The following is a 14,124-nucleotide window of genomic DNA, read 5'->3' as shown; positions in this document are numbered from 1 at the left end:
AAAAGATGTGAACCCATTCACAACGTCTTTTTCGTTTCTCAATTTAACTTTAAAATATTTGTCATAGTTGCTTCCAGTAGTTGCATCATAACTGTTATAAATTTTTATTGTATATTTTATATAGTACTGAACAGTGGAAAACTGGCATTTGCTGAAGTCCAAATAGTCTCTATATTCTGAAGAATTGGCATTTGCTGAAGTCCAAATAGTCTCTATATTCTGAAGAATTGGCATTTGCTGAAGTCCAAATAGTCTCTATATTCTGAAGAATTGGCATTTGCTGAAGTCCAAATAGTCTCTATATTCTGAAGAATTGGCATTTGCTGAAGTCCAAATAGTCTCTATATTCTGAAGAATTGGCATTTGCTGAAGTCCAAATAGTCTCTATATTCTGAAGAAGACCAGCAAAATTGCCAAGCATATGTTTACCTGTTTAGTATCCATATTGACTAGGGCTGTCAAGTACCCAGCAAGCTACCTTTATTAAGTGACAATGCCCCACCAACTATAAACAAAAGAAGCTTAATATCAGTGGGAGGGGAACATTAATCAGGGAATATATACATCATTATGAGAAACTCTGGTACCATTGCATATTATTTTAACATTGCTACAGCAAAGAAATGATAATTGCATTGTGCCTAAATCTGGCCATATGATGTTCAAATGGGAAGTAGTAATCTTATTAGAGCTTGAGAGTTCAAAACATTAACGCTGATAGCAAATGTTTATATTTTTGTACCAGTTGGGTACGTATCCGAAAATGCAAGCAGGTACCAGGGTTATGATTTTTTGAATTTTCGTAGCCATATTAATAACATATGGTTTCCATTTTAGTAAACTCGTTTTGTGCACGTCATGATTTCAGTTGTTACAGTGACCTTTTTAATCAGCTGCTGGAATCTAATCACACTACCAGTCTCATCAATTTAAAACTTTCCATAGGACCCGGAGTGTTTGACCATACTTACAAAGCGAATGTGCTGCACTAAATTGTGGCATTATGACGTTAAGCAAGAACGTTGCCTTTGATCGAAAAATTCGCTAGGCATGTGATGGACACCATGTGAATAGAAAAAGTGCATATGTATTAAGAACAGTAATGGAGTCAATTGTTGTTCGTCTTGAGTTGGTGCAGATAAATAGCGCTATTAAATGGGTATCATCGTACCTGCGCCACACTGTGGATACCCGTATGCCATATGCATTAGTAGTAAAGGAATTTCCACCCAGAGAAAACCTCAGCAAATAGATGGATTACCTGCATAATGTGGTTAAAATAAACTATAGGTTTCACTTAAAAGCAAAAATTGATTTTGACATGATTGAGGTCACATATGGAATCAATGTTTTGTAAAGGTCATTGGTAAGTAGTTCTATTTATATTTTTTAAGTGGCATTTAAATTAGGACAATCTGTCCGTGTTACATGATAACGTTGTGCCTTTATTAGCTTTAAAAAATGTACAATTCATTTTTGTCTTTTAAATGTGTCGGATAAAATTAATACTGTGCTGTATAATATACTTAACAGTGATTGGACATTGACCAAAATACAGACGTATTTGATTAAATATGTTTACATATAGTGATAGTGTTTTATAATTATTTCACTAAAAGAGCATCACATTTTGAGGAGAAAACCGTTTTTGCAAACTTTAGTGGATATAGGCGATACAGAGTGTCAATAAGAATCAAAATGGCATAAGCATAGTGCATGATATATATATATATATATATATATATATATATATATATATATATATATATATATATATATATATATATGAGAGAGAGAGAGAGAGAGAATTTGAAAGATACTTCATGTAATGCAAACAATACTATTCATATATCCCCCCCCCCATTGTTATTCCCTTTTCGATCTTTCCATTTATCACAGTTTCATCTCAGGGCTATAATTTTGAGTTGCTTCATATGTGTTCAGTAATATTTAGTTCAGTTATTTACCTCGACAAGGCGGAATGTCGCTTCCAGATTGCAACCATGTAGCCTTATTAACGATATATGATGATGTATGAGGTCAAAATATTGACCCCATCCTTGACCTGGCCATAACATTCTTTCAGTTTTTCTGTTGTTCAAATTATATTTGATGTTATGTTTTATATTGTCCTGGCGGAGTCACATACCAGCTCTGGATATCGATCTTATACTTCATGGTTGGACGTCAAAGGTTAGGTTCGACCAACCGCATGCCTGTCTAGGCTGTAAGGTCTGAATGACTTGTGGGTTTTCACAAAGATTTCATAGAATTTTTTACATGAAACAAAGACATATGTTATATCTCATCCCGCCCAAAAATTAAGGATAATGTGGTAAATAGTAAGGTAGTTATGTATAAATGTTGTATCGGTTGCAGTAAATGATGCTGTAGGTAACTTTTACATCTAACCATGTTAATGTTAGTATTTTGTTTTTGTTTGCCATATGCTTCATTTCTTGCCATCATGTAAATTGCTTCAAAAAAACAACGGATTCCGAAAAGAACTAACAGTATATTTGGGAAAATCATTGAAGCGATCAGAAAACGCTGTTGTTATCGTTAGTAACTTCGAACGGCGAAATAAATAAGATAGATTAGTTGCCGATGACAGCTTTATGTCCCTTATTATTTCAATTCATCTGTGGCATTATCGAATTTTTACTTCTACTCAAATGTCCTTTACAAAAATGTCATCAATTAATTTCTTTTTGTACTATAGTTGGATATCGAACTAGATGTTCCATATACGGAGCAGTTTTACTGCCAATGTCAGGTACGCAGCAAACAAGTGCATCCTATAAAGCAGCATTGTGTTTTTAAACTCTAAGCCGTTATTGCTCTCATTTTTAAGCTGTGAAAGTTTCTCGTCATTTCAGTTCTATTCATTATCAATAATGTATGCAAACTATCGGAAAAATTCGTACTCGATCTGACAGTTCTGCGTAAAACCTCGGAATGACAGAATTCTCCTAGGTTGAACGTCTTATCAAGGTCTAATACGCAACAACAATCTTTTAAGCAGAAATACTTAATACCTTTAAATTTGCTGCACAGTAGTAAAGTGTATCTACAGCATGATTAATGCAACGGACGCACTTTACTCTTCTCACTGATTGGTAGATCTTTGTCACCTGTCAATGTGCGATTTTCTATCAAGAAACAAACAAGCACCAGCGAAATTATTCTACAATCGAGAAGGAGTATTTGGTTTTGATATTTGCTTGCAACATTCTGTAGTGTTTGAGAGTTCAACTTTTCCAATTATTGTATTTAGTTAACACAACTCACTTTTCATTAACACATTCAACAATGATGATGATGATGATGATGATGATGATGTTATTTATAAAGAATCTTTCTATACAATTGTGATATCTGATGTATGTTTTACAAGCATCTAAAAGAAATATTTCTTTTATAAATCTTTCTTTTCTTTATGGGAGTGTTATTATATATCGTTAGTGTGTGCTTAACTTTTGTCCATAGTTGTATATTGTACTTTAAGATGACGGTAACGTCAAATAAATAATTTACTAAAACCAAAGCTCAAGGCCTAAACTTGTCTACGAAATCTAACTGTTCCGGAACAAACGTGTCGACAAGTCGATACTATTTTACATTAGAAATGACCACATGTACTGAACACCAAGGCGTTTGGTTGTGTCACAGGTCAGGTTACAGTTTGTATATAAAGAGAGGTTTTATACAAAAAAGTATTCATTCTTGTTTCATATCATTATTTTTGAATCTATCATCCGAGTTTGAAGTTGTGTTCAGATATAGTTTTCATTGCTTAATTAAATTATTCATTCGAATTACAAGGTAATCATTGACTTTTCTACTCGAACACTACTTTGAGATTATTCATTACTCCTTGAAAGACATAATTTAGGATTATATCATTGTGACACATCAAGACATTCAAAACTATTTAAAAAGGATTCAGAACATTCTGTAATTTGGACTTTTTGATAGGACATTTAGGGTTATTTGGGTTTTAATTACAATTTTTGTCGAATTTTCCTTAAATATTTTATGTCAGTTTCTTTCTGTTACATAGAAGCTCATACAGTTGTAATATCTTCAGTGTGAGTCCTTGTGTACGTATTCAGATTTCCACTGCGATTTAACAATTCATCACATACGTCACGCAATAATGATTTTTTTTATTTTTGTATATCCGCTCCCACTAAACAATTTATCACATACACCAACATTGAAATGTTTGTTCCTCGTAGTACATGTCTTCGGAGCTTATTAAAATTTCCACTGAAACAAAGCTTGCATAATTCACACTTAAATGGATTTCTCCAGCATAACTCCCAGAATGAATAATTTGAAGACGACTCCCACTAAACATTTTACCGCATATTTAACAGTTAAATAGTTGTGCTTCTTCCGATTTACACTTGCAATGAACCATTAGCCACATATATCATACATAAATGGTTTTGCTCCAGTATGACACCTCATTTGTGGGTTCAGAGTTCCACTTTTACTAAACCGTTTGTCACATGCTGCAAACTTAAATGGTTTTTCTCAAATGTTTTCACATATTCCACACTAATATATTTTTCTCCAGTGTGTATCATCATGTGCATGATTTAATGTACACCCTGACTAAATATTCTACCCCATACTTCAAATTTAAACGCTTCTATCCGTGTACCATTGAAATTATTAAGAAATAAATTTCTTCCAAGTGTAGATTCAGAAATAAAAATCTTCTTGACCATGTTTCTAATTTCAAGCATAAATTGTCAAATACTTGCAAACACGAAATCAAGGTATGACAGAAATACAAAGGAGAGTAGTTTTCAGTCTGGTGACTGAGTTCCAGCTCACTTGCCCATAGGTCAAAGTCATCATCATGGTCCTTACTCAGTTGAAAAGAAGTGGTTTCAATTACATAATTAACATCCCTACCGGACTTCAAAGGTGCGACGATGGGCCAACGTAGGTTACCAATGCATGGTCAGATGTTCGCAGTAGAGTTTGAGTTAGATTCATTAAGGACGCAATGATGAAACATGCTATTAAAGAAACGGTTATAATTATGTGTATATATATATATATATATATATATATATATATATATATATATATATATATATATATATATATATATATATATATTAACTGTATTGATTGTTTTAGTGTTAATAATTGGTAGCAAATTGAATGGTACAGTAAGAATTCAGAGAACAAAATTAATATACGAATCGTTAAACAAAGAATATTAAAATATATTAAGTATACATGTATTACTTACCACTAATAGTATATGGCAGAATGTATTAGATACATATTAATTCTAAATAAATCTACTGAATGATTAACATAATGAACCCAATATGTATAAACAAAATATTTACTGCACGAGTCATCATTCCTCCACATTCCTCCAGAGCTGTCTTGAACATAGGCCTTCTTGACACCACTTTCATTGTCCTCTAAACATTGATACTGCCGATCACCTGATAGTCCTAGTAAGTCACTCGGATTCTCAACAATCAATTCCTTCCTGTCATCTATGAATTTGACAAGGAAATTTGGAACTGGGCTAAATGAAATAACAAAATCCAAATTGTTTATTCACTCTGTAAAATAACAAATTTTTAAACATCAAAAGTGTCGAGAAATTAATGTATTCCTCATTATATCAACACATTTTAACCCGAGAGCCACACAGACTTGACACTGTGACCGAATTATTGCAGCTCAGATTAGTTGTATTATTAAAATGTAATAATTTGACTTGTTAAAGTTTCAGCAGGAATGTACCAGTTTAAACTTAGACATAATTTTCTCAGCAGCTACTATGCATAGTTTTAGTTTTATTGTTATCACACATTATTTCAAATAATGTAGCCAGTGGCTCTGCGATTAAATGCATAAAAAAGGCAACAGTTATTTTAAATTTTCACTTGGAGTGACAGGGTAAAATGTTATTTTGTACAAATCAACATTTTTCTGAGTTGGTCAGGCCAGGTTGAACTACCTCAATGATCTATTAGGTGGTGTGTAATTTGTCTTTCTATCCAGTGGTGGATGGGGCGAAGGCAGGGTTTTCATCTGACTTTCTTCTTCGTTTGTGATACCAGTAATCTGCTTGTGCATTTATGTCAGGTTTGTGCTCAATTTTCTGTTAAACCAAGGTGCCTGTTACACTGAAGTTTAATTAATTTCTCTCAACTTCCACAACTGTGATTGCAGAGCATGCTGAAGATTATTAAAAAAATTCAAGTTTCCTCTATCGAGGTTTTTAACCAATAAACAGATTTAAATCTTAAAATAAAACTGTTGGATTAACCAGCGTCTAGTTTAAATGAGAAATTTATATTGCGACCTGGAATTAAGACGTAATATTATCCAAAAGATTAAATCCTTACGTACCCGCCAATGATAGAAAATTTAAAAATATTCAGGCATGGGAGATTATTTAGAGAAAAATAAGCTATTCTCTTATCTCTGCAGAGGAATGAAACAGTACATAGGAATGACATTAGCAGCATTTTATCAGCACACAAGCTAGTTTTTGTTCACCCACCATTCTTCAAGAGTTACATTTACCGTAACTTTCAAACACATCAGTACTTCGTCTCCCATCTCGTCATCGTGAACACATTTTATTCTTTTCACTGGCTTTGAGAATGTGGTTGTTGTTGCCATATTAATGAATTAAGTTAAATATTCTGTTGAGTATTTTACTATATCAAAGGTTCGCTCTCATGCTAAAATAAAGGCGTTAAATGTTTTGAAACTGGCTGCGTTATCTAGCCCCAGCTGCCGGTCTCACTGCATCCGTTTACGTAGCTGGTATCATCATCTCAAAAAATCAAACTATACATTTCAACCAGTCGATGCAGTTCCGCAATCGAGCACGCGCGATGTTTAAAGAAGGCAGTTCCGCAACCGAGCATGCGCGACATTTCAAGTGGCAGTTCCGCAACCGAGCATACGCGACATTTCAAGATTGCTGAGAGAACGCGGGTTAGCACACGATAAACGAATTTTATAACCAAAAATTCTTTTAATATATTGCCCCAGTTGATATGGGATTATTTCTTGGCTCTATGCATGAAGAATCTGTAAATGAAATAATTCTTATTTCTGAATTCGCTCAAAGCTTCTATCATCTTCATGATTGTAGAGCATGTCATGAGAAGAATGGTCAACTTCAACTTAATGATCAAAGTTTTACCGAACAAAATTGTTGCAATTGATGTAATGTATATATCAAAGTATGTTTTCTTCTTCTTGTCTTCGTTAAAAAATAATACTTATTTGCAAAGACAATGTTTTTGATACATTAAACTACATGAGGTTAGAAAAAAATGTTTGCTCCGATAGTAATGATTTCTTGTTTGTTCCACATAGCATCGCGAATTTTCCCAATCTGTAAGCCAGTAAAGTTCCAGATCATCGCCATTAAATGTAGCTAAAAGAATTCAATTTGTTTTCAATACTTCATGTGAAATGACTTAGGTTTCTTTCCTCAAAACAAGATTTCTCACTAGGATAAGCTCTGCTAAGGTCACTGTTTGAACAAATGTTTTACTGACGACTATTGCCACATTTAGTATCTGTTCAATAACGCTATATTAGACAGAGGTATTCTACTTGTTCAGACAGAGGTATTATAATCAAGTAAATATATTTACTTCCTAATTTTTGTTAGATTCTAATTTATCAAATTAATCTAAACCGTTATAGGGATATATGTAACAATGCTCAAGTTAATTAAATTATGGACAGTTAATTCAATAATCAATTTCAGGCAAGGCGCATCAGCGAAAATTCTCGCTTGTAACACCTTTCCTACTCCAAAAATAAAATATTCTTCTGCCAGTATTTGCAAAACGAAATAATCATCTAAGAAGAAAGTGTGTTCTTGAACAGAGATAAACTATATATTTCCAGAATTTCAAATGTTGCACGAAAAGTTTTGGATGTTATGGATTCCATACGTGCTCCGTATGGAAAATCCCGTGAAATGTGAAAATTAGTCCATGAGATTTGTAGGTTGTCCATACGGAATAAAATTAAATTTGGCAAAAATCCATATGGAATTTTTTTGAAAATAGTTCATATGGAATTTGGTAATAGTCCATCCCGCATGAAATTTTCCAGGCTTACTTAAGGCGGATTTCAGACGGGATTTTTTTAAAGCGCTTTCTGCCTAAACCATACAAAATCTGCTTCAGAATCTTATTAAACTGCCTAATGTTTCTTAGTTTGTAATGGTTTAGGCAGAAAGCGCCTTTAAAAAAATCCGTCTGAAATCCGCCTTAAGTAAACGCCTGGAAAATTTCATGCGGGATGGAATATTACAAAATTCATCATAATTATAAAACAAGTTTTTTATCTTATTTTTCGTCCTACAAACCTAATCCATGATATATTTTTCATTTCACTGACTTTACGGAGACACATATGACCAAAACATTCACTGAAATTGTAGTGAGATCTCACTAAAATTTCACGGAAATATAAAAATTTGACTAAAACCTTTGTGAGATTTCACTAAAATTTTGATCATTATACAGTAGTTTTTCAGACATTTCAGAAGGTTTCCATTTAATAATGGATATGAATTAAACAAGACTTTATTAACCAAGGTGATATTAAGTGTGCATGAAAACAAACATACAGAGGTTATAATTATATGACATCCAAGGCAAGATATATGGGAGTTAATAATAATAATAATAATAATAATAATAATGACGACTTTATTTAGAGAAGGTAACTCGATGAGTTACAGAACTAATCTACCTTGAGACCTTGTAACGTCGCCCTCTTAGTAAGAGGGGTGGTTAATTAGATTTGGCTGGCGTTATCTAGAGGATGACCTCCCTCGATATTATAGCCCGGCAAAGCGTAAGAAGAATATAATTTTAACAGAGAACTGAGCGAGAATACTGGGAAGAAATAAAGCAATACGAGCCCCCTTTGATATGAAAATAACAAATTTAATCAGAACAAATTAATAACGGCAATTCCAATTCAATAGAATTTAACAGATGTGTCCAATTTGGATTTATTTCATCATGATAACGAGAGTTGAAAAGAGTGCAATGTCCAGGACTGATTTGCATCCCCTTCCTCTTTCTTTATCATCTTCCTAAGCTCTATGCTTTGTCCCTTCATGGACTTCCGGGTCCTTTTATTCTGAACTCGACTTTCTTTTTCCTCGTACTTTTGTCTTCAGACTGTCCCGTCTCTCCCAGAAACTGTTCCTTAAAGCACAAAATTACCCCAAAATTTCTGTATACCCACCCTCTAGACATACATAAAATTCCCTCACATTACTCAGAGCATGTTGGCTATCGACACACTGCGTAAATTCTGATTTAGTACGGTAGGTCATTAACCTCGCTTCCAGCGGCAGGTCTTAAATTACCATATTAGCGTCTATCGAATATTACCGTATTCTTTTACATATGCTACTACATGCTCGATTACTACTGCTTGAAATTCACAAAATGTAACTCACAGCAATCCTTAACCTACAACATTATTCAAACATTACAAAATCAGATATAATTAGGAAAGTATCGTTAACTCACGATAATCAGTATCGTCCTAACAAACAAAGGAAGTTATTTCATATAACCCTATAGCATGCAATCAATTCTACCGATGAACTAATAGCTGTAACATTAAAAGATAAATTTCATAAGAATTCTAACATCAACACTTTCCATGATATTGAATAAAATAAATTGTATAACAACTCTAGCATCAACACATTTCCATAAAATTGAATAAACGGATAAATAATATGGAATCTAGTCATAGCAAACACATTTGCATAAAACAATCAAATAACAGAATATTACGTGAAAATAAATTTCGTACTTTATTGTTCTTCTATTTCAGAACTTGTGCATCTTAGTACTAAAACCTGTCTTTCTTTTTACAAGATGGCCACCTGATCCCTTTCTTGTTTAACGAAGAAAGCACTATTCTGTTTAGGCGTCCCCCAGAAGTCAAGACTACTTTACTCTTTCATGAAATTTCAGACGAAAGAATTTCGACCAATGTCATCACTTTAAAATTCTGATTGCTTCTAAAAGGTGCGCCTTAATTTATTCTACCCAATGGTAGGCAGTGGTCCCTAATTTTTCCTAAACAAATGATTCTTTTCATCAGATTTAGACAGCTCAGAATCTGTGAACGACAATGCATAACAATGTCCCTTTGAAAAAGTGATAATTTGACATAGGTTCCTACCAAGTGGTTAGGGTTAGCTCAAGTGTTTACTTTATAAGGACCGTGTTAGATACCCCGGTCAATTTCACTGAGTTGGAATGCTACCCCTTTGAAGTTTACACTGACATGGATGGGAGATGAGCGAAGAAAGATCGAAGTGACCCTTCACAAAGACGTTCTGGCTTAAATGCAACAAAATTTTATTGCTAAATGTATTCAACTTTAAAGTTCACTGCAGTTCAACATTTGACATTCACAGTTCTTCTATCTGTTATGTACAATGTATACAGTATGTACAACATGATGTGAAGAATCTGGCTTGACACTAAATAATTAAGTCATTTTAAAGATCAAAGTATCAAGCCTGGAACATATGCACAGGTATCTGTGAACACATAAACATATATAAAATATAAAATATTAATCTGCATTGAAAAATGCAACTGTGAAAATAATGCAAAACTATAGAAAAGCATCCATTTGCGACATTGATTATGAAAAGAAGAAATGCTAGGAGCCTACCCTTTGACACTTGTACTGCAGATATTATTTTTGATTAATGTACAAACTATGATGCTGTTGTGGTCTCTTGAATTAGTCCTTGTTCCGTAAGCAGCCGTAACAAACGTTTATCATGATATAATTACTCTTATTTTACAATGAATTATAACAAACCTAGAATATCTTGATAATGTACACAATAATGCCTCACAATATTAAAAGATGATTTCACTCGTGGGCCAAGAAAATTCCGCAAAGATATGACTATCTTTGATAGACATGGGTATTTGGCAACAATTGGCACCAGTGATCTATACGTTGTCCCGCCTTAAATTCATTCTGGAAGCTAATCAGTTTTCAGTCATCCTGGTTCAATTCCTTGTCCTATTTAGCATTTTAGCCGTTACTGTAAAGCTCTTTACGGCACAAAAAGCAAAATGCTACAAATTCCACACTTAAATGTTTTTCTCCAGTAATGTATCATCATGTGCCGATTCATTGTTCTATTTTAATTTAACCTTTAAACACATGTTTCACACTTAAATAGTTTTTATGCAGTATGCATTCTCATGTGCAATGTTAGCTGTCCATCCTAATTAAACATTCTGTTCCATTCTGCATACTTAAATGTTTTGCTCCAATATGTATCAACTTGTTTTTCTTAAATCTCCAATCAGACTAAACCTTTCAGCATATATTTCACACTTATATGGCTTTTCTGCAGTATGCATTCTCATGTACAATGTTAGCTGTCCATCTTGACTAAACATTCTGCACACTTAAATGTGTTTTTCTCCAGTATGCATCATCATGTTTTTTTTATATAAAAAACTCCAGGTTGACAAAACTTTTCAGCACATATTTAACACTTAAATTGTTTTCCTGCAGTATGCATCCTCATGTGCAATATTAGCTGTCCACCCTGACTAAACATTCTGTCACATTCTGCACACTTAAATGTTTTTTCTCCCGTATGTATGTGTTTTTTAAAATCTCCAATCCGACTAAACCTTTCAGCACGTATTTCACACTTAAATGGTTTTTCTCCGGTATGTATCCTTAAGTGCTTATTCAAATTTCCATTCCCTCTAAACGTTTTATAACATACTTCACACTTATATGTTTTTTCTCCAGTATGTATCCTCATGTGCTCATTCAAAAATTTACTGCGAGAAAAACTTTTACCACATACTTCACACTTATATGGGTTTTCTCCAGTATGTATCCTCATGTGGTCTTTCAGAGGTCCACTGTGTGTAAAACTTTTATCACATACTTCACACTTAAATGGTTTTTCTCCAGTGTGTATCCTCATGTGTTTATTTAAATCTCCATTGCATATAAACATGTTATAACATATTTCACACTTATATGGTTTTTCTCCAGTATGTATCCTTGTGTCCACGTTCAGAGATCCACTGCGAATAAATTTTTTGCCACAAACGTCACACTTATATGGGTTTTCTCCAGTATGTATCCTCATGTGCACATTCAGAGATCCACAGTGAGTAAAACTTTTACCACATAATTCACACTTAAATGGTTTTTCTCCAGTATGTATCCTCATGTGAATCTTTAGATATCCATGAGTCAGCATTTTATTACATATTTCACATTTAAGAGGCTTCTCTCCGGTATGTACCATCATGTGACTCTTCAAATGTCCATTTTGACTAAACCTTTTATCGCACACATCACACTTAAATGGATTTTTTTCAGTATGTATCCTCATGTGCTCATTTAGATTTCCACTTTGACTAAACATTTTATCACATACTTCACACTTAAATGGTTTTACACCAGTATGTGTCGTCATGTGCTGATTCATATTTCCACTGTGACTAAACATATTTTGACATACTTCACACGCATATACTTCTCATTCAGATCTCCACTGTTACAAAACTTCTATTATACAGCTTCACACATTAAAGGTTTATCTCCTGCATGTCCCATAATTATTCTTCAGATTCAACTCTAGGCTAAAAATATCATTACATACTTCAAATTCAGCATACCGGTGTAAAGAAATCTTACTCTACGCTGATAACAAACTAATACTTTTACAAATGAACATTATATGAAGCCTGCCAAGAAAAGGAAATTATTAACAAACTGGACAAACATCAACTAGTAATAGTACACTGGAGACCGCCGTAGACTGGAATGATTGGAAAAGAACAACATTTATACGAACACTATGATATTCCTTCCGGAAAGCAGGCAGAAATATGTTAAGCAATAATAGGCCAAGGTATCTCTAAATTACATGAAACGTTTATTCACTCGACATTTAACAATGAATAAACATTACCAAAGCACAAAGAGATAAAGGCATATTACGTGTTGACATGACAGTGAATAGACCTGAAAACAACCTGACAACGGCATCAGCAGAGAACAGAAAACCTGCAGAACGATCGACTACGATAAACGATAAACGCAAATAATTAACAGAAGGGTGGTAAAGTTGTTACTTGCTTAACCTGTGTTTTATATTTTTAGTGTGTGTGTGTGTGTGTGTGTGTGTGTGTGTAAATTTGTGTGTTTAAATGTGAAATTATTAAAAGACGGGTGATAAAGTTGTTACTTGGTTTAACCTGTGTTTTGTATTTTTAGTGTGCGTGTGTGTTTGGAAATTTGTGTGTGTGCAAATGTGTGTATCTGTGTGTTGACAGCAAATGTATTGCAAATATATATTCTTTTTTATATAGGTTCCCATGCTTTTGTTTTTACAAACCCTAAACAACTCAAGTTTGTCTAAATGGAACAATTTTGGTTATATGAAAGTTTATTACTTGCTTTTTCGGAAAGAAAAAAATATTACGAATTGTCACCATTATGTTATCTATTGCTATTAAACATTGATGATCTTCAAACCATAATCTCACAACATTGTATGTTTATATTTATAAACAAAAGGTCCCTCTTGCAGTTGGAAACAACTTTTCATTTACGTATGCACTAAATAACGCATCTGGTTAAATCCATATTTATTTCCATTGATTTTATTTTTTATTTTTAGTAAATATTCAATAACATTTTTTTTTAATTATCTGTTTTATAAACATTACAAATGCCATGCCCTTTACCGAAACAGGAAGCTTTCTGCATACACGTTTAGTTTACGTTAAATTATATTTACCATAGGATTAAATGATCATAGTTGAGTATTTATTGATGTGTACATTTTGGCTAATCACTTACAGAGTAAATAAAGTTCAAAGAAAAAGAAAAAGTAAGAGGTAAGTCTTATGTAAAGTGTATTTTAAGGGAGTTTTGAAAATATTAGATATAAACATGTTTGTACTTTCATTGAAACTCACTTGGGTGAGAAGACTTGTCACCTGTAAACCTAAATGGAAATAGATTTGATCAACGTCCGTGCCAAATATAGACATG

At 33.3% G+C, this 14,124-nt stretch overlaps 1 protein-coding gene across 1 annotated transcript in view; it reads right to left on the bottom strand.

Moving 5' to 3' along the window:
• Positions 1-12,684, bottom strand: part of LOC149783731 (uncharacterized) — a 73,206-nt gene extending 60,522 nt beyond the window's left edge. Inside the window, exons 1-2 of the mRNA XM_089932894.1 lie at positions 11,592-12,684; positions 5,379-5,566 (exon numbers count right to left, since the gene is read on the bottom strand). Coding sequence (XP_089789020.1) covers positions 5,379-5,566; positions 11,592-12,571 — 1,168 coding nt within the window. The 5' untranslated portion in view covers positions 12,572-12,684. The remainder of the gene's footprint in view (positions 1-5,378; positions 5,567-11,591) is intronic.
• Positions 12,685-14,124: the final 1,440 nt, after the last annotated feature.

The sequence above is a fragment of the Sinohyriopsis cumingii genome, chromosome 14 (assembly GCF_028554795.1).
Source record: "Sinohyriopsis cumingii isolate HCF-2022 chromosome 14, ASM2855479v2, whole genome shotgun sequence".
In the NCBI taxonomy this organism is placed as follows: domain Eukaryota; kingdom Metazoa; phylum Mollusca; class Bivalvia; order Unionida; family Unionidae; genus Sinohyriopsis; species Sinohyriopsis cumingii.
The sequence above is the reverse complement of the archived record's forward strand: the minus strand, read 5'-3'. Positions and strand labels throughout refer to the sequence as shown.